The sequence below is a fragment of the Notechis scutatus genome, chromosome 2 (assembly GCF_049901735.1).
Source record: "Notechis scutatus isolate UNSWTSFEM ecotype Mainland chromosome 2, rNotScu1.2, whole genome shotgun sequence".
Taxonomy (NCBI): Eukaryota; Metazoa; Chordata; class Lepidosauria; order Squamata; family Elapidae; genus Notechis; species Notechis scutatus.
In genome coordinates, this window is record NC_142010.1 from 155,647,940 (window position 1) to 155,672,673 (window position 24,734).

General features: G+C 41.6%; 1 protein-coding gene across 4 annotated transcripts in view; it reads left to right on the forward strand.

Annotated features, from left to right (window-relative positions):
* PDE4A (phosphodiesterase 4A) overlaps positions 1 to 24,734 on the forward strand; it is a 498,332-nt gene that overhangs the window by 427,601 nt on the left and 45,997 nt on the right. For 3 of the 4 annotated variants that reach the window (XM_087956926.1, XM_026681997.2, XM_026681998.2), the window contains 5 exons: positions 9,351 to 9,536; positions 13,408 to 13,444; positions 14,256 to 14,329; positions 15,919 to 15,968; positions 19,293 to 19,405. In XM_087956926.1, the coding sequence (XP_087813052.1) occupies positions 9,351 to 9,536; positions 13,408 to 13,444; positions 14,256 to 14,329; positions 15,919 to 15,968; positions 19,293 to 19,405 (460 nt within the window). Of the gene's footprint in view, positions 1 to 7,608; positions 7,836 to 9,350; positions 9,537 to 13,407; positions 13,445 to 14,255; positions 14,330 to 15,918; positions 15,969 to 19,292; positions 19,406 to 24,734 lie in introns of those variants that run through there. The other variant, XM_087956927.1, reaches the window with a different exon arrangement.

Sequence of the window (24,734 nt, forward strand, 5' to 3'; positions counted from 1 at the left end):
CCACAGCAGAGAAGGCGGTTTTCCTGGACACCATCCGCCAAAATTCCTTGACTGGTGGGATCTACAGCAGGCTTCCTCTGCCAGCATGGATAGGGCAGGCCTGCCTCATAGAGGCGAGATAGTTGTTCTGAAACAAAGGTCCATAAGACTGGAACCATAGTTTCTAATCCTGGGAAAGTTTACTTAGATGTAGTAATATTGAGCTCAGTGAGTTTTAGTCTTGGCTAAGTATGTATCGTTGTGCAACATACTAATTATGCATGTACGTATATATTCAAAAGTAGCACCACCAGTATTTCATGGGCCTTACTCTCTCCAAAGTATTTGCACCATTTCCTATTTGCCTCATCTTTGAAGCATTAAATAATGTGGGGAGAAGTCATTTGAAGGAACACTCACATCTGTATCTATGCGCTTCAGAGATCCTGCCTCTAAGCTGTGAAAGCCACTGGCCTTATGGTCATGAGAAATGGCTAAAATCCCCATACCTGTCCAATTCCGGTCCAATTGAAAGTACACATATTTATTACAGCAGATCTTTTAAGAGTCACTAAAGCCTACTATTTTATATATGCCTTCTCTTAGGAATGAGAAAAGTGCTCTAGGCTTGAGGGCTGGGACAGAGCTAGAAGTTTGGACCAAACTACAGACGTTTAAAGCAGGGGTCCCCAAATTTGGCAACTTTAAGACTTGTAGACTTCAACTCCTAGAATTCTCCAGCCAGCTGAAAGTTGAAGTCCACAAGTCTTAAAGTTGCCAAGTTTGGAGACCTCTGGTTTAAAGCACCTATTTTACCTCTGAACACAGTCCCCCATCCAGAAAAAAAACCATTCTAGGCCAATAGAATTTGCATCCTGCTAGTTTAAAATGAGGTATTTCTTGGGGTTTGTATATTAACTGTTGCATTTGGCCGATATAGCATTTCTTTTTCTTGACTAATGATGCTTATAATTAACACAGTTGCTGTTTTTAAAGTTATTTTGTATTTGACTGATACTTGTTATTTGTGCATTTATGGCATTCTGTAAGTAAAATTGTTTAGTTTGTGTATTGATGCTGTTGCAAGTGGCATTGAGGGGATATCATTTCAAAAATATTTTCAACAAATAGACTGAGGATAGGTTCTACACCTAGGAATGACATTATATAATTATGGGAACTGTCCTGTTAAAAATAAGACACCCATAATTGGTATTGTTTTCTGCTCCAGGGGAATGAGGTCAAGAGAATTAAGAAACAAAAGAAAAGCAGGAAGAAAGTCCTCATTTTTTTCCCCCCTAAGTGATTGACACAGTTGAGGGTGTGGAAAACTGAGAAGCCCTCAGTCCCTGGGAGAAAAAAATATTCCATACCCCAAATTGTGGGCAGGACTGGCTTATTCTTATTACTCCTGTGTCCTGACACTGATAAGGCCACCATTGCTTTCCTTGCCCCTCCCTTGATATCCTTAATCTTATCTGTTGCGCTGGAGTAGAATGTCGTCAGCAGCTCCCTCAACATCTGTGCACAGTGATCCTTCAGAAGGAGTTGCAACTAAATTGACTACAAAAACAGCTGTGTGCATGTGCGTGTCTGCGCGCTCTCCCACACACACATGCCAGATAAAGTGCCATGATATATATGCAGAGGTACAGCCAAGATGAATTGGATGTATAAAAACAATGCTTAAGACGCTCTAAATTATTGACGCAAACAGCTGAAGAAGGAAATTAAGCTGGTATTTGGTCTGATGTAAGGCTTACTGCAAAATAAAATAAAATAAAATCCAGGAATTGCATTCAGCAAGTGAGTCAGGGCTGATACTTTGAAGGTGAATCTAGGCCTTTGTTCAAGGGGCTCAAGTACACTGAGTCCCTTTGCCATAGTTTGAAATTCAGTAAAAGAATGCCTGATGCAATCTGAACATGAATTGTAAAGGGTAATTTGTCCATTTTCCAAGCAAGTTGTGCAAAAGGCTTGCAAAAACAATGAACCTCTGGCAGTGTCCTTTCTAATTTGGTCTTAAATCTCTCTTCTTCTCTCACACTAAAAATCCATGTAAGTAAAAAAAAAACAAATAGGTATTTAAACTTGCTGCTGCTTCAAGGTATCACTTTTTCTAGCTTTGCCTTCATGTGGCAATTGTAATGTTCTCGTCTCTAGCTGTTGACCGGAAGATGCCCACAGTGCTGCCTTTTGCGCTTCCTCTGCTGTAACAGAATGAGAGGCTTCCTAAGGCTTTTTCTGTTGTTGACAACTGGTCTACTCCCAAACACAAATCTAAACTACAGAGCTCAGCTGGAAAAACCCATGTGATGATCCAACCTGGCTTGATAATGTGATGGGGCATGCGGGGGGGAGGGAGGGACATGTTTGCAGCTATACTGATTTAGATTTGTGGTGGTGCTGATTGTGCTAGAATAATGCATATAAGGTATACCAGAGAAGGAAACTAACACAAATATTTAAACTGAATTGTTAAAACCAGGGCTGTATGGTTCTTACACTAATAACCATGCACACACGCAACATGTTAGGTATATTTCCAGCACATGGTTTACTTTTCTCACTGCTTTTTGCTTTGCCATTTTGCATTGATGCATAAAGCTATCACCCATTCTCAGTGCCTGGAAGAGACTATAGTACCAGGCAGAGAGGCTTAGAAGCCACTGGAGAATTAGGGGTGGGAATGGGAGGAGAGATAATCCAAACCTATATTAGAGAGACTAGCCTCCCTTGAACCAAAAGGATGTCTCATAACTTTAAAAAAGTGGAAAAGAAAAATTTAAGCCGACTCCTGACAACATCGAGTTTGGAATGGTATAAATGTTTTGAAAATATTGTAAAGACAGAATCAATATGGAAAGTATGAATGGTCATAGCAGTCAGGAGTTAAAAGGAGACAAAACTGTCCCCAAAGAGATTCAGACCAACATTGAAAAAATAACGTAAGTATTTTATAGTTATTTCTGTGCCACTATTACATATCTCTCACCCAAGATGGGGAATTAAGAATATTTGGCTGTAAAGAGAATGTAAATATGTTGGATATGGTGGTTATAATATAAACCGGATAGAAAAGAATCAATAAATTCTCTTGATATTTGGGGTATTTGCTGATTATAAATTTAACAGAAAGAACAAAGAAGGGCATCCTGGAGGAGGTGAGAATGTGTCAAGGAAAATAAAAAGCTTAACATGCTCGAGAATTTTGGAAGATCAAGCATCTCTCTGGGTAGCAATTTCTGGCCAAAAATACATATTAGACCTAAGGGCATGCTACCACCACCTGATCAGAATGCCAAGGGTCATCCTGCAATGGCGAAATATATCAGGCAGTATACAAAGAAGAAATCATTGTAAAATTAATTGTTGTTTAATCACTCAATAACTTCTGACTCTTTCTGCCTTGAAAAACAGTATTTTGCTAGGATGTTCAGCAACTGCTTTGACTTCTTACCAAAATGGAGAACTTTGGATACCCTTAGATTAGGGGTGTCAAATTCAAGGCCCGCGGTCCGGATCCAGCCCACAGGGTACTTATATCTGGCCCGTGGGGCCACCCTGGAAAGACTGGCCAGCAGTGCCTCTGCCAGCGAACCCAAGCTCCTTTTTTGCTGGCAGAGGGATGCAGGAGGCCATTGCGGACCTCCCAAGCTCTATTTTTACTGGCAGAGGGTTGCTGGAGGCTGTTGCCAGAAATGGAGTTCAGGAATTCCTTTTCGGTGGCAGAGAGCTTGAGAACACCACAGGCGCCCACAACATAAGTGTCACTGAGTTGATCACACCCACCCCAGCCACGCTGACCCCGCCCCCCCAAGGTCAAACACAACTAGACTAGTGTCTAAACTTCTGGACCTTGGGCTTTCTAATTCAATCTGCCTTTGGATTATGGATTTCCTGTCTGGCCGCTCCCAGAGGGACAGATTAGATAATCATACCTCTTCAGCCCTTATTCTTAACACTGGTACACCACAGGTTGTGTGTTGAGTCCCTTACTCTATACTCTTTATGTGCATGGCTGCATTCCCATTCACGTTAATAATACTATTGCTAAATTTGCAGATGATACAACAGTGGTGGGACTCATCTCCGGGGGGGATGAGTCTGCCTACCGAGATGAGGTGGACCGGTTGCTTTCGTGGTGTGGAAACAACAACTTGGTCCTCAACACCAATAAGACCAAGGAGCTTATAGTAGTTTATAGAAGGAACAGATCAGACATCCAGCCCTTGCTTATCAATGGAGACCGAGTGGAGCAAGTGGCCAGTTTTAAGTTTCTGGGTGTTACCCTAAAAGAGGACCTGGCCTGGGGTGCCCACATTGCAGCTCTGGTCAAAAGGGCCCAGCAGAGATTATTCTACCTGAGGCTTCTCAGAAAACAACAACTGAATGAGAAACTGCTGGTGACCTTCTACCGCTGCACCATAGAGAGCATTTTAACATACTGCACCTCTGTGAGGTTTGCCAATTGCACAGTGGCAGATAGGAAAGCACTCCAGAGGGTTAACGTCATTGCCCAGAAGATCATTGGCTGCCCTCTCCCCTCTTTGGAAGAGCTTTATAGCTCCCGCTGCCTTAAGAAAGTTCAAAACATTCTCAAAGTTCCATCTCATCCTGAGAACCCTTTTTTTGAACTATTACCATCTGGCAGACGGTACAGAATAATAAAAACAAGGACAAATAGGCTGAAAAACAGCTTCTATCCCAGGGCAGTAGCTCTTTTGAATTCTGCTGTATAGTGCAGTGTTGGTGTGGTGTCGGGGGTTTCCGGTTCAATGTGAAGGATGTGTGTTTGTGTTTATTTTCATGGTCATGGTCATGATGTGCACTGAAGATGGTGTTTGATTTCGTTGTACGAGGTACATTGACAATAAAGTAAACTAAACTAAACCCTGATGCGGCCCTCAGTGAAATTGAGTTTGACACCTTTGCCTTAGATAGACCGGCTAATTTCATGCTTAGTCTACAACAAAGATACTTTATTCCTGAAAGACATATATGAAGCGGTGGCTTAGAACTGACAAAAGAGGAAGAACTGTAGATTTAATCATAAATAGTAACAGTGACCTGGTGGAAGATACAATTGTTGTAGAACAGACTGGAAAACAGCAAGTATTTTGCTGTTATGTTTAGCCTACATGCAAATAAAAAAAGTCAAGAAATGTTTTTGTATTCCCTTGTGATTATTTAAAAATACAATAATTGTAGCTCAATCGGAATGTAAGAGTCAGCCAAGTTCAGAAAGAGGCCAGCACTGCTTTCTAGTAGTATCCAGGAAGCTGTAAAAGTTAAGAAGACTTCCTTCAGGAAATGGAAAGTCTGTCCTAACACAAATAATTCAAGTAGGACAGCCTGTATTGACTTTCACATGGAAGGAAGGAATCACAAAAATTAGAAGTAACAAGAGAAAAACTAAACATTTTGAGGGATTTTGGATGAAAGCCCCCCTTAAGGCCTAGTATAAAACTGGGGGGGGGGGGGGGGGGTTGGGGTGTGGGGTATTGTTACACCGGAAGGGCGGGGGCCGGCCCCCCCCCCCGGCGGCCCCCCCCGGGCCCCGCGGGGGCCCCGGGGGGGGGGGGGGGGGGGGGGGGGGGGGGCCCGGCGCCCGGGCCCCTTTTTTTTCGGAAAAAAAAAAGACCCGTTTATTATTTGAGAAAAGTTTTAAAGTCGGGTCTGATGACATCAATCCAAGATTATCTATCCGTCTGTGTCTGTCTATCTGTTTATCTATCTATCTATCTATCTATCTATCTATCTATCTATCTATTATCTATCAATCATGGATGGATGCCATCAGAACCCAGAGTTTTAATACTATGCTGTATTAGGATCAAAGTATTCAGCTTGTTGAAAACTTTTCCAGGGTAAAAAAGAAATATATATTGGAGTGAAACAGAACAAAAAGGTGAATGAACAGCCTGGAAAATATGAGGGGCTGGATGTCCTGTTCAAATATTTCTTTATAATGGGGAAGTAGTGCTTCCTAGAAAGAAGTAAATCCTTTGAAATATTGACTAAAAATAAAATTTAGAAAACAAAATTAACCCTTCTGTAGCTTAATTTATCAAAAAGGGATTCTTCAGAAGTTTGAGATTAATAAGGTATCTTTCTAAAGGAAGGTTAGTAAATTATTTGTATTGGAACAAAAGGCAGAAGTTGGTAGACACCTCCAACTTAATGCCGTCCATATGCACTTTCTCATCAATTCATACCCACCAAATCTGTGGTGTAAGAGGTTATGTGAATCGTAGTCCAACATATATGACAAGTTGAGAAAGACAAACATTAAAAAATAGGAAAATATTAATACTATAATATAATCAGAAAAATAATTTAAAAATAGATAACGGGCCAGGGAGAATAAACTGAAGCAAATTATATTATAACTAGAACAGCCCCACACAAATTGATCAAATATTCTTCCTTGTCCTAATGCAAAATTTAGCAAACAATTCTTATCTGATACAGATTCTTCTGATACAGATCAGACACAGATTTCTCTTTCCAATAATTCTTTTGGCCAGCCCCCTTTCTCCTCCACACAACTTCACAGTTTCTTTTCTTGCAAAGGGGCGAAATAGGATGTATACAGGTAGCCCTTGTACAACAGTTCACTTAGTGACCATTTGAAGTTTCAACAGCACTGAAAAAAGTAACATGACCATTTTTCACACTTGTGACCTTTGCAGCATCCCCATGGTCCTGTAATATATATTTGGATGCTTGACAACTGACTCATATTTATGACAGTTGCAGCGTCCTGGGGTCATGGGATCATTTTTTGTGACCTTCTGACAAGAAAAGTCAATGGGAAAACTGGATTCACTGTGTTACTAACTTAACAACTGCAGTGATTCACTTAACAAATGTGGTAAGAAAAGTCATAAACTGGGGCAAAACTCACTTAACAAATTTCTCATTTAGCAAAAAAAAAAATTGACATCAATTGTGGTTGTAAGTTGAAGACCACCTGTACAAGCTGCGTAGAATTAAATAGGACTTGGCCTGATGGCATCTTCCTTCCTTCCCAGCGGTGGTGCTGCTAATTCCAAACAGGTTGTATATACCTGGCCAATTCTCAAGTGGATGATGTGTTGTTGTTTTCCAGAATTTTTCCCTGCATTTGGAGTTGGGCTGTTACCTTATGGAGTTACACCAGACAAAAGTGATTTACAGAGCAGGTGTTTATAGCAGGGAAAGAATCTTTGAATGTTTGCCAATGGATTGAATGAAGCAACATTTTGTTGTTGTTGTCACTAGGCTTTTAATTTTTAGTTTCCTTTTTTATTTCATTTCTACTGCTCCCTAGACAGTTAGGCTTGGATATATTAAAATGGACAACTATGGCCAAACAAGCACATAGTTTTATTTTTGCCCCCTCTGTCTTGGACAGGAAGATCTCAAAAGTGGAATGTGTGTTTGTGGAGGGGAAAGAAATGGGTAACTCAAGGTGAAAGCCTCAAAAGCTGAAACCACAGTAAAGAGGAAGTCCAGCCTTCCGAGTTGGGTGAGCGCATTCCCTGGAACCCTTGGTGGGGCATCCTCTTGTTAGATTGGCTGGGAGAGATCACTTCCACCCAGCCACAGCTAAGCCTTAGTTGTCAAGTGATGAGTCAGCCTGTCACTCTAGCTGCATTTCTCAACTCGATTGCACCAACATCTCCCAGCACAACATAGGGTGTGACAAGGGAGAATAGCGGCTTGATTCCTGCAGATATCTGTATTAGACACCTTGTAACCCAGACTTCTTATTCTACGGCAACCAGGAGGATGGCTAATGTTCACGTGCCAAGCGGTATTGATTACAACCGGGTCATGTCTCTGCCCAGCCTCCATTTATCCATCCGAAGGTTAGTTGGGCAATGTGTTGTCTGCCATAGCTAGCACTGAGTGTTGTGTCTGGGGCATGGGTGCTGCTCGTGTCTGCATGTTTCCAGTCATGCTAGAGAACACTTTTTAGTTGCCTGAGTCAGTGGTGAGAGGTAGGCTGCGAGAACTGGGGGCCATGGAAATCTGGAGTTTCTGATTCTTGGGTTGATGAGAAGCTAGCATTTGCTAGTATTTGAGGAACCGCACATTGTAATGAAGGGCACTAGTGGTGTGTGGTTGAAGTTACTTGCACTGAATCTTGCAGAAGAGTGCCGTGGGTGCTGTTTTTTCCACCATATTTCCAAAGAACTTTTAACTCACTGAAGGATGGGAATTCTGTTAATATTTTTGTAGTTTGCTAATGCAAACATCTTATGCCATTGTTTTGTTGAGACTTATTTAGGAGGAAGCACCCAAAAGACAGAATGGGGCTTACTTCCAATATATATTGTGCTGCCAGTTCCTTACAGTCCAGGAATGCAATTGGAACAATTAACCATTATATAGAAATGTGCGTATGTTATACAAGAACAGTTTACTGGCCAGCAGAGGGAGTAAAGGGTAAAAAAAAAAATGAGGAAGGAAGAGAGCAATTCTCTAAAGCGTCATTTATGCCGGTTACTAAATAGTTCCAGTTTTGCATAAAGGAAATCTTATGTGCTCTGTTGTAAAGCCTAGTATCTATGTAAAATAAACAAACCAATATGGCTGGTACAAATTGGGTAATTTTATTTACACGTGCTCCATTTACAACTTCAGTGGAACTCTTTGCTTGAATTTTAACTGGCTTTGTGGATTGGTGGAAAGATATATTGTGGGCGATGAACAGAGTGTAGTAGAGTGGTGGTGAAACCCAGATTCTTTCAAAATTTAATTCTGAAGTTCCAGTTCACATTATTTCCAAAATATTGCTCCAATGTGAGATCAATAGTTTTTTGTTTAAGTGGAAAGTGAGAATCTAGATTTTGAAAAATAAATTGTGTTATGATTTAACCTTTATGTGCCTGCATTAGATGTGCAGAGTGAGGAATAATATAGCTTTTTAAATCCAACTGTAAATTTGGTGTAGGTTTAGCTTACAGAGGATTCTAGAAAATAACTGTATTAAACTGTTTGTGTTTACGTGCTGCTTTTCTTAAAAAAACGGACTTGACTCAAGTAATGTACAAGATTTCCTGTGTAACTATTTAACACATAATGTGATTTTTGTGCATAGCATGTTGTTTTTTATAGTGTATTAAACATGCTTATATCTTAATATAATCTTTGAATCCTGCCAATAGTGGTTTAATCAATAAACCATATTTAAGAAACTCATGATTTAGCCCAGTATGCAAAACAGGTCTGTGAATAAGAGTGGATGCTGAACAGACCTGCTGAACTCTCTTTGAATTGGTTAGTCTTCCCACATTAATATAGTGGAGGTTCTGTATATGTAATATTAGGTGAGCAACATTCTTAAATTCCTTGACATGTTTCTTTTTTCCCTCTGGCAGCTTTGAAGTGGAAAATGGCCCATCTCCAGGTCGCAGCCCCCTGGATTCCCAGGCCAGTCCTGGATTGGTGCTTCACCCCAGCTTTCCGCAGAGCCAAAGGCGTGAGTCCTTCCTATATCGTTCGGACAGTGACTATGACATGTCACCAAAGACCATGTCACGCAACTCCTCCACTGCCAGTGAAGTGTAAGTCCCTCTTCTTTCTTCAGTGGGATCATAGAGCAATCAGATAAAGCCTCAGATCTCTTAAATGCTCAGGCAGGTAGACCTTGGGCTGGAAAACACACAGGTCCTATGGGTGACAGGTGGGTTGAAAGCCAGGCATCTTATTGCATCCCCTTTCTCAGTGACAAGCTCCCTGAACCAAAGAAAGACCAGGAATCAGCCTGTTGACCACAGCGCTGGATCAGCCATAGACTGGGAGGCTTATAGGTTCTCTTGTGAACCTTCCAGCAGTACCAGTTAAGCCCTTCCCTATGTTAGCTGACAGTCCTGAGTGAGTGCAGAACTGTGGCCTCTTAAGACATAGAGCTCCTCATTTGAGCTTCACTGCGTCTGAACAAGTACCGTATTTATCGGCGTATAACACGCACAGGCGTATAACACGCATCTTCATTTTAAGAGGGAAATTTCAGGAAAGCGCCCGCTTTCACCCCCACTCCCACCCCCGCGCTTCAATCCACAGTGTCCCATTCTGCCTGCCTGCCTGCCTGCCTTAGTTTCTGGTTGTTTGGGAGCAGCTTCGCTGAGAATAATAACTATTCGCCTCTTTTACTCAGCCGAAGCTGTTCCGATTCAACCATTAACGAAGGCAGGCAGGCAGGCAGAACGGAGCACTGCGGGCGGGCGGGCGGGCGGGCGGGTGGGGTGGGGGGAGAACGGGCGCTTCAGGGAAGCCCCGCTTCTTTGAAGCAGTTTCTTCCTGTGCTGGTGGAGGAGCGAGAGAGCGACTGACAGAGCTGACCCAGAGAGAAGGACAGGCTTCGGTTGCTTCCTCCCTCCCCTTCTTTCATTTGTGTCCTTGATCCCCGATCCCAGCAGCATTCACCGAAGGCTTCTTAACATATATCGGCGCATAACACGCATACATCATTTGCCCCCTATTTTCAGGGGGAAAAAAGTGCGTGTTATACGCCGATAAATACGGTAAATTATGGAGGGCCCTTATGAATGGTCAGGTGCAGTGGTGGTATTCAACCGGTTCGCACCGGATCGCGCGAACTGGTAGCAAGAATTTGGCGTGGGTTGCCGAACCGGTAGTAAGTTCTGGCTGGCCACAGCCCCCACCCGGTCACCCTCCCGCCCGATGCTCGCTTACCCCGCCCACCTGCCTGACATTCGCCTAAAGTATTTTTTTTTTTACCCTCCCGACAGTCAGCTATGCATAGATCAGCTGTGCCGGGATTCCCCTTGCTGAGGACCAGGAAGGCAAAAAATGGAAGGAGGAGCTCAGCCACCCCTCTCCATTTTTTGCCTTCCAGAGCCCCAGAGGAGCCTTAGGGGAGCAAAAACGCCCCCCCCAGGCTTTTCTGAGGCTAGGAAGCTCCCAAAATGGAGCTTGGAGGGGTGCTGCGCGCCCCTCCCATGCTCTGTTTTTTCCTTCCTGAGCCTCAGAAGAGCTTTAGGGGAGCAAAAATGCCCCCCCCCCCGAGACTCCTTTGAGGCTAGGAAGCTCCCAAAAATGGGTGGGGGCTGCAAAAAAAAAGCCACACCTACCCAGTCACATGGCCACGCCCACCAAGCCACGCCCACAGAACCAGTAGTAAAAAATTTTGAATCCCGCCACTGGTCAGGTGTGCTCAGGGCTGGGTTGAAGATGATGCAGTATTGAGATAGGCAGTTATTGGTAGTTGCGAAGGAAATACATTTTCTCTTCTGAGCAGAGCCAACATTCTTGATGTGAAAGTCTGTTCTCAATATTGCAGCCTAATTTTCTTGCAATCACAAACAAAGTTCACCAAATTCTGAAATATAAAGTAAAACGGCTGTTATCTGCAGCACAATTGAGAAGGGGAGCAAAGCTCACGTTTGCACTAGTTTTCTTAGCCCCTTCTGTCAGGAATCTTCTACATCCCTTAGATCAGGATGCTGGAATTTGGAAGCAAAAAGGGGGGAAATGGTGGCTTCCTTTTCCTTTTCCTGTCCTTCTTTTTTATTTATTTGTTATTTATTTATTGTTACCCAATTCCATTTGGGTAACAAAAATACCATGAAAAATTGCTGTGTTACATCACCACTTGATTTAACAATACTGTTTTGCATAATGCACACACTATCCAAATGCCAAAAAAGAGAGAGGTCCATATATTTTATTAACCTCCTGTAACTTTACATTGCTGCTATGTCCCCTGCAACATTTAAGCTCATGGTATGGTAAAAGTAATATGGGATGTTTCTATAATAAGCTTAACCACCCTTTCTCTGGATCAGTACTTCTCAATCTCAGCAACTTTAAGATAATATGGACCGCAATTCCCAGAATTTCTCTGTCCAGCGTGCTAACTGAGGAAGTTCTAGGAATTATACATTGTATAATGTATACATTATACATCTTAATGTTGCTGAGGCTCGGAAACAGTCATCTAGATGCAGTGGGTAGGAAGGGACCTGTTTCTAGAATGCAAATTCTGGTTTGGGTAGGGTGGAGCCATTCCTTACTGCCTGAGAAATTGCTTCTGGGACAGCAGAAGGTAGGGCCAAATATTGGAAAAACAGAGGTGGCTCCATCACCTTCTCTATTAGATGTTAGATGAAAGAGTTGGGAAGATACTTGCAGAGTTAAAAGAGAAGGACTGGATTTTTTTCTGCCCCTGCCAAGTGTAATGAATCTTTAGCTAGTGGGGTGTGAACCATTTATATAATAAATGAAGAGAAAAGAAAAGAGGGAAATGAGGGAAAATAAAACATCTAACTTTGCCCATATGCAAGGAGCTATAGATATAATGCTAAATTACCTTTGCACTCTTATGGTCTGGAAGTTCAGGAAAGGAAGAGCCAAAGTTGCCTTGAGTGGCAGAAAAACTGTTCTGATATTATAGGGATAAGCAAACTGCAACTCATCAGTCTCTCTCACCAGCCTCAGAGCCTCCTTGACCCAACCTTGCATATTATCTGGTCCAGACTACTTTACTGCTCTCAGCACCAGCTCCCCACCCTCACCCCATATTAGTATAGGCTTTGACCCACCCACCCCAGGAATGTCTTCACCAGTCCAGCAAAGTCCTGTCTCCTACTGAAGGCTTTGGAGAGAGAAAATAATATAGGACGATTGGTGGGAGGGAGAAATCTGGTTAGCTCCGAAGCAGGTTTTTACAAGGTGCTTCCCTGTGAAACAGTCTTATTTCAAGATCCTTGATGTGATTCCTTTGGACTCTATTATCAAATAATCTTTTCCACTGTGTTGTGCAAAATATAGATAGTTTAAAGGAACACAGCAACCTAGGTTTTAAATAATGCACTTCAGGAAAAAAAAAAGTTAAGTTAGTAGCAGTATTCAGTATGTAGGCTGGGATTGCCTTAAGGACCATTGACTTTTCTTAATAGTAAATGGTTTCAAGGCTCAAAAGTGAACTTGTCTGCTTAAGAAAATGGCCTACAACAGGGGTGTCAAATTTGCAGCCTGCGGGCTGGATGCGTCACGTGCTGGTCCCGCCCCCACCCTGTTTAGCGAATGGGCTGAAAGTCCTGATACGACATGTGACACCGCCGTGACGATGCGAGTTTGACACCCCTGACCTACAAGTATTTTCTCTGAGCGTTATCCAAGTCTCCTGCCAGGAAAGGTGTGTAGCTCAGATTATGGGAGGCTGTGGGTTTAGTTATTATTTCTTTATTTCTTCCCACCTGTATCCTATTTTTTCCTATAGAAGTTGATGGCAGTGTGCTTATACTTCCCTCTCCCCGCTTCCCATTTTGTTTTCAAAACAATTCTGTGATAAAACAATTGTCTGGTTAAGTGAGGACCTGAGTTTTCTCTGCTCTCATTTAACACTTTAAACTTCAGGTTCTGTTCCTTCCCTCCAAAGTAATACAAATCTGTCATTTTTCTCCTTTACAGGCATACTGAAGACTTAATAGTGACACCATTTGCCCAGGTATGGCTCAAGAAAAATCTGTTGGTCACACATGGGAAGATCCTACTAAAAATCCCACAAAACACTTTTAAGTTCTCTAGAGTTTTCTACAGATGTGATATTTAGCAACCAAGTAGGGAGAAGTCAATGGCCAAGAATATGTTCTTTTTTATATGCCAGCTCTCTCTCCTTCTCTTCAAAAGAATCTTCCTTCCTTCCTAGAAGGAATCAGTCATTAATCAAATTTTGAAGCAGCCTTAATTTGTAGTTTGCAAACTCTTGTACACTACAGGTAGGTTTTGATTTATCATTTTCTTAATTTGAGAATTGTTCATAAAGCCTACTGTGGTGCAGTAGATCTTTCATTTCATATTGGACTTTGACCGAGTAAGCCACTTTTATTAGAGGCTAACCACATTCCTTAAAACAAACTTCTCAGTAGCAGTATGTGTAGATGAAAAGAGTTGCAGACGATTAGGTTGATAGCATTCTTTGTATTTCTACCAATCAACATGGCCAAGTTTTCTTTTTTCCTTGTTTCTATTGATGAAAAATATATTGAGCCTCTGATCATTTAGAGGAATCTAGAGCTTTTATCTATTGGAACAATGGAAAAGGAAGTTAATTATTTTGGTACATATTAGCAACAATATACACGTTTCCATTTGGGCCTGGAAATAAATAACTTTCTTGGCTCAAGTCTCCCTCTTCTCTTTACAGCCCCTAATTCCTTAAGTGGAGGAAGACTCCTTCAATTTGATACTTTTTAATTGTAATTATTCTATTGCAAGCTTTAGCTCTAACATTCTTGTTCCATATGTACTTTCTACAGGTCTTGGCAAGCTTGAGAAGCGTACGTAATAATTTCTCCATCCTGGCAAATGTTCCTACGCCAACATCCAATAAGTAAGTGTTCATCAAAACTGGGGAATTAAACTATTGATGTCTCCTTGATCTTTTATGAAACCAAGATATAGATACCAGGTCTTCATATGTATTGAATAAGCAGCTGTTTGAGGACCTAGTAGACATGCATGTGCAAAATTTCAGATTCCTCCAGATTCCTGAGAATCTGCTGCATTCATTTTGAGCCAATAATACTAAGTTTTCATAGTCCACAAAGCTGATAAAGAGCTACTGGAATGAGAGATTGTATGCATTGTATGAGTCTTTCACTGCAATAGCTAAATAAACTCCTCAGATACAAGGATTGTGTTCCTCTGAATACTAGTTCCTGGAGGGCAAAAAGCCAGCGAGAGTTGGCTGTTGCTTGTCAGTTTTCTCTAATCAGCTCCAGTCTAGAACTGGAAAAATATTATTGGACTATCTAGATCCTTGGATAATGCCAACAAGCCCTTTTGGTTCATATGTGATCTTATTGGGAAGGGACAGAAGTTGTTTCTCACCATATCCACTATAATGCTAAAGTGACTTCCTGCCATTGCTGGACATGTTTACTTTAATGCTTTAACAGTCAAGTATTCAAAAATTTATTTCACATGTATTCTTTTAAACACGGGCAACATATGGACTCCAGAAAGCTTTGGATTCTTTGTTATTCCGAGATAGAATGGATGGTGTTCAAGAATAGTTGGATTTGCACTCCGACAACATCTGGTAGTGGACCAGAAGTTTCCGGCCACTTAGTTATTCATGAAAAATAATAATAGTTTATTAGATCTTTTTTGTGAAATCAGCATAATTGTAATCTTTGCTAGCTAGACCAGAGATGCCACCACATATAAGAAATAGGGGGAAAGAATCCTGTAATATTGAGCATGATGGCATTTGGTTTGTTCCTTTCTTTTCAGTTCACTCTCATTTGTTAAACTCTTGTCACTGACTAATCAATGCCAGAAACAGAATTCAGAACTTTAGAACACTACAAGAATGGAATGCAACTCCATTTGAACATTCACAATACTATGCTATTAGAAGTCCAAGGAGATACTCCAGGTTTCCAGACATTGTTGGCCTGTAACACCCATCAGCCTCAACCAGTATGGCCATTATTGGGGGTTTTATGAGTTAGAATTCAATAATATCTGATGGGCTCCATTTCTTCTTGACCCTACATTCTATGTCAATTGTGTAGCTTGAAACTTCCTATATTAAACACTTGAATACAATTGCTGCTCCTTAGAGGTAAGAGAAACAAGGGAAGAACCTTAATTTCTCAATGGTTCATAGAGAATGGTTGCCCCAGTTCCATCTTTTAAGACCCCTATATTTCCACCTTATAACAATAATTTCTAGAACACAAACTTGGTGCTGTGGTATGTAATATACTGCCCAGAGTAGCCCCATGGGGAGATGGGTGGCTAATAAATTTAACAGATAAAAATAAATTATAGATAACCAAGAAAGCAGTTGTTACGTGCAAGCATGTTAAAATGTTATCTTGTTGAATAGGGTGAGCAAAAGATGCTTAACTCCTTTTATATTTTGTGTAGCAAGGAAGATGCTGACCTTTTTCCTATTTTTTGCTACCTTAGGAGATCTCCCTTGGGCAGCCAGCCAGCTGTTTGCAAAGCCACCCTCTCAGGTAAATGCCATTTTGTTTTCTACGACCAAGCAAATTCTGGTTCAGACAAGAGAGTGCACATAACCAATCTTGTAGACTGGCATTGGATCTCAGCATTAAAAACCTTAAAAACGTACAAAGTGCACCTATTGAAATGTATTGAAAGTGTCCTAGAAAATTCCACTCTCTGTGAAAGATTATTGCTTTGGATGGGTCTACATCATCTTCCTCTGGGGTAAAGCAAATATGATTGAATGACAGTTGGGTACCAATGTGGATCTTACTTTGAGGCAAGTTGAGACAGCTCACTCTGACATCAGGTTTGGAGGAAATAAGAACATGAGGGCTGTAAGCAAGGGTTGCGCAAAAGTGGTGGTAAAAGGACACAGGTTCTTCACAGGAACACCAAGCTTGTGTTCAGTTCATTGATGCTTGTGTTAGGAGAGTCCACGGACAGGCTGTGTCCATATTAATTAGGGAACTCTTCAGAAAGTCTTCTTGGCTAGGCCAAGCTCATACTCTTAAGTACAGCATGCTTATAGAAAAAGCTATGCATCGGTATTCAACCCTCTGGTTTTACACTTTAGATAGCATTCATTTTTAAATGTGACATTCACTTTTCCTCTGGAGATGTGTCAGAATGGGAAAAATCAACCCAATTTATCTTTCTTTGAGGAAGATTGAAACACTTTGATAGCTCTTCAAGTTCTTGCCTCAGGAGGAATCTGTCTTTAGGACTTCTCTGTTGTTTAAATGAAAGAGTTTAAATGAAAGGGAACCTTCCCAGTAAAGTAGCATTATCTAGTTATGACATTTCAGGAGTGACCCACATCCAAAAATTGACCAAACTCCTACATAGAATAGAATCCTATAATCCTATAGAATCCTATAATCAGTGGCACTTTTGAAGATCTGCTGTGGGAAAGACTTACTTCAAAAGTTGGGAGTTTATGGGGAGAACCCCTCTAGCTGATCATAGTCCATGCTGATTGGAATGATGAGAGGTGAAATTAAACATCAGTAGAGCCACAGCTTGCTCAGCCCCAGTCTGGTGAATGATAATGTGAATGGTGAATTGGAAGAAAGTCAACTTCAGAAAATCTGCAGCACCAGATGCCTGATATTAATGCCAGGAGATAACATTGACTACAAATGTCTAGGGTGAAGAAAACACAGGTTTAGAGGGACAACTGCTTGATCCTTCGCAAGAAATACCGATGTAAATGCAGCAAGTACTGATATACAGTATATAATATATGCTATGTTAAGAAACCTTCAGTTAATTCCTCAGCTGCTGGAATTGTGGCAAGATTATGTACATCTGCTTATATCTATGTACAAGCATATGAATTGTTAATAGATGCAAATAAGTTGTGATCTGAGCTCTGACCATGTTTGATGCCTATATGGTAGTTGAAAGGAGCTACTTTGAATGGATGCAGAAATTGATAGGTTGATAATACTGTGCTGTGCTAGAATATGCCAATTTATTGATTGTGGCAACTAATGAGCTGCCGAGATTCATTTTGTTTTTAATTTGTATGTAAATGGAAGCTTTCATCAGGATTATTGAATAGGCTATAGAGAGTACTTGTAGTTGACAATTAAAACTGTAGGGAGCTTATGTGTGGCTGTTCAGTGGTCTAGAAATATAAGAGGCCAGAATAATAATCTCCTCCACCTTCTCCACCCCCAGACAGGGGTGGGATTCTACCAGTTCGCACCTATTCACTAGAACCGGTTGTTAACATTCTAAGCAGTTCGGAGAACCGGTTGTTAGAAGAAATTACTGGCCTAATCCTGTAAGGAAGGCAGGAAGGAAACATTCTGGTGTTGCTTACAGAAACTGCCTCTGCATTAACCCTTATTACATTCTTGGCAGGACTAGACTTCCTGTCTCAGGAACTTCTCTAGAGTTTTTTTTCCCTTCCTTTGCTGGTACTTTGCTTGTGTAGAGTGACCATTCAAAGTTACAATGGCACTGAAAAAAGTGACTTATGACCATTTTTCACACTTATGGCTGTTGCAGCATCCCCACAGTCATGAGAGGCCAGGCGAGGAGATGCATGGCTCGATGTGAGTGGTATTGAGTTGGCCATGCACAGTCAATAACATGACCATCAAGCCATGTCCACCCAGTCACATGTCCACCAAGCCACGCCCACCACCTAAGCCACACCCATAGAACCGTTTGTTAAAAGATTTGAATCCCACCCCTGCCCCCAGATAATATAAAAAATTATCTGTCCCAAAGCAATCCACTCTACTTACAGTAAGTGAGCCATGTGAACTGGAAGGGATCATTGTAGAGGTAAATAAGGGGAAAGCTGTTAAACTATGTCACACCTCTCAGTTATTGTCTACCAAGATACAATAGAATTCAGTTCTGTTTCCCAATTTCCTGGGATCCTTTTCTTCTCGCTGCTAATGAAACAGGTCATATATGTAGATTTCAGCATATTTCTCCCGTAAGCACATTTCAATTGCTATAAGGAGGTGGCAGAATGTAACAAACCTATCCCCAGGATCAAGCATTGCCTGGTTGAAACACAGCTTTGTTAGACTCCCTGTTGGAGCTGTGATAAGAAAATGTTGCTTTAAAAAGTTGGCAAAGCGCAAGTAATAGTTTTAAACAGATTGATAATCAACCTTACAACTAAATCTTAACCAGATTTGTACATTTTAGTAAATAAGGAAGATACTATGAGGAAGCATATGAGCCTTGCAGGATTGGTTTTACTATTAAAGAAGTGGCTGTCTTAAATTAGCTGATACTCATGCCATCACTCTAGTTTATGGCTGGGAAGGGGTGCTTGTAGAATTCTATATCGGAAGTGCCAAAATAACTTGCATCTTGATTAAACAGAGCATGCCGTGCCATTTGCCGCTCTGTCTCAGGAAGCAAATTGTTTTGGTCCAGCCCCGAGTGCAGAAGTTCAATCCTAGTTCCAGATGTATTGTTCTTGAACTAGACATGCACCACCTGAAACTGATGGCATTATTTGTATCCTGACATGTATTTCAATTGTCACTCACCTTTCCCTGTGTGTATTTTGCAACCTAAAGAAAGTTGCAAAAATAGAAAACATATTGGGCCCTGGTGAATTACCTTAGATAATTGGTTGGGTTGCTGGATGGCTTTGAGACCTTCCATCCTTCCATTCTAAAGATGATCTTCTGGGCATCCTTGTCTAGGTTAGCTTGCATCACCTCAGTGAATCTGATCTTCACATGCTTTTAGTAAAGGAGACTTGAGTAGAAGATTATAGAGCGGGTCAGTCAGTTCTTTTGGGAATGCTTAAAAGATCACTTGAACCTAAATTTCTTTTCCCACTTGTTCTGCAGAAGAGACATACCAACAACTAGCCAGAGAGACCTTGGAGGAGCTAGACTGGTGTCTTGACCAATTAGAGGCCATTCAGACCTATCGCTCTGTCAGCGAGATGGCATCTAACAAGGTAAGGAAGAATGTTCAGCAATTGCAGCAGATGCACCATGGTATCCAGGACGATGTCAATATTTTGTCTGTTATTAGTTCCACCGAAACATCTGTCAACTGTGAAATGTATACAGCCCATATTTGTCTTTTCTAGGATAGTTTTATTCTTCCCACCTGTATTACAGCATATATTATATAGCATGCATCGTATCTGTGTTACAAAGCCAAAATATTGCAACATGGAATGCCTGCTGACCATATCGACCTCTGAAATATTTCAGCCCCTTTGACTTTTTATTATGCTCTGTTCTCCAGTAATCAGTCAGCATCCATGGTAGCTAAGTTTATGTAGTCACAACACGAAGGGTCCTTTTTTTCAGGTTTCCATTCCAAACATTTGCTTACACACTCAAATTTCCTTAAACTTGTTGACGTTGTGTTTGGATGATTTATTTTAGCTATGTAAGCTGTGACATGCTCACAGACTGAACCTCAGGAAGGCAGGGAAATACAAAAGATATTTGTCTGAAAGTAAGTGCTTTTGACCCTTCCCTGTTGTTTCCAAAAGCATTTATAGGATCTGATTGTCTTGACATCAGGAGTTACAGAAGTATAGTGATTTGTTCTTTATCATCTGAAAATGGAATTTAGGCGGCAGTGGTATTCAAAAATTTTTACTACCAGTTCTGTGAGCATGGCTTGGTGGATGTGGCATGTCTTGATGGGCGTGGCAGGGGAAGGATACTGCAAAATCTCCATTTCCACCCCACTCCAGAAGAAGGATACTGTAAAATCCCCATTCCATCCCCACTCCACTAACCTGCTTTCCAGCTCTGTTCTCCTGTGCAGGGCAACAAAAGAAGACCCAGCCAATCAGCAGGGACTCGGGAGGCAGAGAATAGATGGGGGCAGGACCAGTCAGAGGTGATATTTGCCAGTTCTCCGAACTACTCAAAATTTCCGCTATCGGTTCTCCAGAACCTGTCAGAACTGACTGAATACCACCTCTGAATTTAGGGATAAAAAAATCATACTCTTAAGTGAAATTAATAGTCATTGTTGGTTCATCTGCTAGAAATTACCACTATTTTTCAAGAAAATTGCTCGATATGTCTCTCTGAGGACATGTAAGATGGTTTAAAGTGGATGAACAGTGGCCACAGAACTGTAAATTTTTAATGATATTGCACACTAGTTCATTTTTATTTTAATGAAAATGAATTAAACAAAGTTATCTTTTGTCCTATCAGCATTCTCTTTTTGGTCATTTGTAAATTGTTCAACTCCAAGAATGGCACACTTTACCTGGAGAAGATTCATAGTCCTAATGTACAAACCTGATGAGGAGTATGATGTCACTTACTCTGAAGCAACTTATATTTCTTCTAGGGGGAAAAAAAAGAATTAGAAGGCCATGTTTATTTTGGATTTAGTTTAATCTTGAAGTTAAATAAGTTTCTCCAGAATGTGTTTTCTGCCTTCAAGTCTTTAAACTTTTTACTAGCCTAGGTTAAACAGATCTGCGTGAACTCTTACTATATTGGCACTTCATCCAGGCAACAAGGATGCCTGCCAGCAAGTCTCAGACAAACCTAACTAATGTGATATGATATTAGCTTTTCTTTACAAATGATAAATTAATATAACTTGGCACTCAATATCCGACTCTGCTGCCAGCCCTTCAGTGTAGAATAGGTCAGGAAACAGACACCACAAGAAATAGTAGAACACTTTTATATAAAGCTATAATAATATATTCTTAAAAATCTGACCAAGTTTGTCTTTTCCTTCCTCTTATACTAAACAGAATCAAGACAGGCCATTTTTGTACTTCTTCCTCACCTGGTCCTGTCTTTCCGAGCTAAGCTGATATTTTTGTAATGATTGCCATAGAGTTTCCTTGAGATTGTATCCTCTACATCTGCCATTAAATGTTTTCTTTGCTGGGGCGTTAATTTTTAAAAATATCGACTTCTTCCTTTTTCATCTGGGATCTTTCCCAGTATATTGAGATTGAAACTCCAGAATTCCCGTTCATGCTTTTTTTTTGGAATCTGGGGATTTGCAATTCCCAATACAAATGAGGGATCTCATGTTAGGAATATTTTCGAAATAACGCTCATGAATCTTTGGAAAATTTCTACGCAGCTTTCATGCAGTTGTTTAAAAAAAATCTTCCCAAAATGCTATTCCTGTTTCCAACACTGCCTCTCTAATTGATGTCCAATATCCAATATCAAAAAGATAACAAAAAAGTAGTGGAAGACAAAAGGTTTGCTTTTCAGTTATCACCCAGATTATTAATACATTATTTCTGGTATCTTTTTTGTAAATTTGCAGTGACTGTAAGTAAGGAGTTAGATAAAAATAGCAATATCAATAGTACTTAGACTTCTATACCACTGCACAGTGCTTTACAGCATTCTCTGAGTGGTTTACAGAGTCAGCATATTGCCCCCAACAATCTGGACCCTCATTTTATCGACTTCAGAAGGATGGAAGACTAAGTCAGCCTTAAGATGGTCAGTATCAAACTCCAAGCAGTGGGCAAAGTTAGCCTGCAATACTGCATTTAACCACTGCAGCACATGACTCCTATAAAAACCTATAAGATATGTTTAATTTCCTGCCTCCCTACACAGATTCATGCTTGTGTTTGAGAGAACCAGCATTTTATTCCTCTTTGCATAGTTATGTTGAAATGAAATAAGCATGTTAAATAAGTAGAAATTGCTTCAAATTAAGCAAATGAGAAAGAGACAGGTGGCCTAGGCCAGCCAAAGCAATAGGGGAAGCAAGTTGGGATGCAAGAAGAATCTGAATAAAAATGTAAGGCAGGGTATCTGGATTTTGTTCTCTTGTGATGTTCCTGGTATAAGGAATGCCCTTTGCCCACTTTTGCTCAATGGGAGCACACGATCAAGTCACAGATTTGTTGTGCAAACTCCAAATAAGATAGGCATTGGGAAGACAGAAGGAGGTGCTCCGCAATCTGATTCTGCAGAATGAGAGATCAGCATGTCCTCTTGAAGGGTATCATGTCCTACTTTCATGGCCTCTGATGTTCAGGTTGCCATGTTGCAATCATTGAACTGATGTCAGGGTGCAATAAGGCAGTTGATAGCAGGTGCTTCCTTTGCTGTCAGCATTTTTTAAACATAAAGGTTACTTCCTGCTAGCATTGCCATGTGGATGGACTACAGGGGTCATTGTGGTACATGTGTGAATAGGCCAGTGAGTATTTATATGTAGAATATTGGAATGCATCTACTCCACCCCAGATGTAACCATCTAGATCAGTCATTTGCCTCATTGGGTGCAAAATTCTTTAGACCCTTTCTATTATTGAGTGACACCAGTTGTTTTCAAAGAAAGGGCAGTGTAGAATACTCTTTGCATGCTACGTCAGTTTCTTCTTGATTAAAAAAAAGTTAGCATTGGATACTTCTGAGAAACAAATTCCAAATGGTCAGATCAGCTGGTATTTACGGCATAGATATATAGGAAGAATATAGCTAAATGCTGACAGCACAGTGCTTAGGTAAATGTAATATGAGTGTATTTATTAGGTTACAACTCTCACTTCTGTGATTTCCTATTTTTAGTTTGGACAGATACTCTTAGCTCCTTCCTATGATCTTGTCTTCATCGCACCAAGACATTGAGATCATTAGAGCCATGTTTTACCATGTCAGACTTGGAAATAATACCGCTAATGGTTTGTCTGGTGGTTCTTGGTCAAAATCGGTAAGCAGAGGCATCTATGCCTGGCGATAAACCCTTGCCTTTCGCTCAGACCCATGCCATCCCCACTTTGGTTGTAGAATTGGGGAAGGAGAGACATGGACTCTTGTCTTCCGGTCTGTTCACCTTGCTTCCATTCCCAGTCCTGGCAATAAGGAATGCCTGGCTGAGAGGCAGCTACCCAGAACATTAAATCTGTCCCTGTATGTCTTGTGTCCATCCATTTCCTCCTTAGGAAAGGAAATATGGGACCTTGGACACTGTCTGTGGGCTGTTGTAGGGAGGAGGCTAGAGTCCACAACAGTTCTGACCTCTGGAGGTCCTGAGTTTTAAAATCCATCTAATTTAGATCCTTGCAGAGTGACCCTCCCTCTGCCTCTTCTTGCTTCCCCCTGCTATGCCTTTCATTTGTTTGCCTCCTCCTCCTTGGCCAGCTCTTGCTTCTGTGTGCCTCTAACCACCTCCTCTCTCCTGCCCCTCCTCTTCCCTCCCTCATTTCCACTCCCTTTCTTCTCTCTCTCTCCCTCTCTCCCTCATCGCCACCTGACATCATATCCCATCCACCCATTGCTGCAGTGAGAAAAGCGTGCATTCACACACACACACACACACACAGAGAGAGAGAGAGAGAGAGGGGAGAGAGGGGAGGAGAGAGAGAGGCAGAGAGACAGAGGGAGAGAAGCACACATACATACACACATGCATGCCAAGCCGGGGAACAAAGCTGCGGCTGAGGCCATACTAGGAGTTACTGTCTCCGTGGTGACCGCTGCCCTCAAACGCACACCAAAGAGATGATGGGGACGTGCCTTTTAGCAATGCAGCGTCTGCCTTGCTAGCTGGATGCATGCCATGTGGTACCCAGAAATGGCTGGGAATCTCCCTCCTGCTCCACCTGGGTGAAAGTGTTCTTCCATGCGGTGACTGCCTGCTGCCGTCTTTGCTTCTTCCTTCCGTCTTTCTGAACCGCTGCTGGATTGTTTCTTCTGAAGATGTAACCAGAGGAGAAGGAGAGGGAGGCACATTGTCCAGACAGTTGAGGAGGATTGTGCTTGCTGATAGCCAGCGCAGCTTTGGACTGTGGATATTTGCCTCCTTATCAGCAACCTAGCCAGAGACGTGAGGCTTTCAGGTGTGGGCCTATCTGGCATATCTTCTTCAGCCACGGCCCCCTGGTGGGGAGGACCAGAGGAGGCGCAACAGAGATGTGAGAGTTCCCATGCAAGGCAGGTTGGCCGGCAAGAGCCATGCAAGGCCCAAACCTGTATGTGGAAAGAACAGATTTGAAGAAATAACCCCTGCCTTCCTTGCCAACCCCAAGGAAAGGGGACACCACTAATCAGCCACTCGTCTAAAGAAGAGGAACACCACCTTGGTGGGCAACCCAGAAAGCTCTTGCTGCTCACTGGCCAAGAACAGAAGATGCCCTTAGTGGATTTTTTCTGTGAGACCTGTGCAAAACCATGGCTGGTCGGCTGGTGGGACCAGGTAATCTGGATATATCTGGGTTTTGTCTGCTTGGTTGCTGTGGATAGATAGAGTTGGGAAGGGGAGTGTGCATGAGCTTTTGGATAGCCAGCATCTGATCTGACTTCACTGGCTCC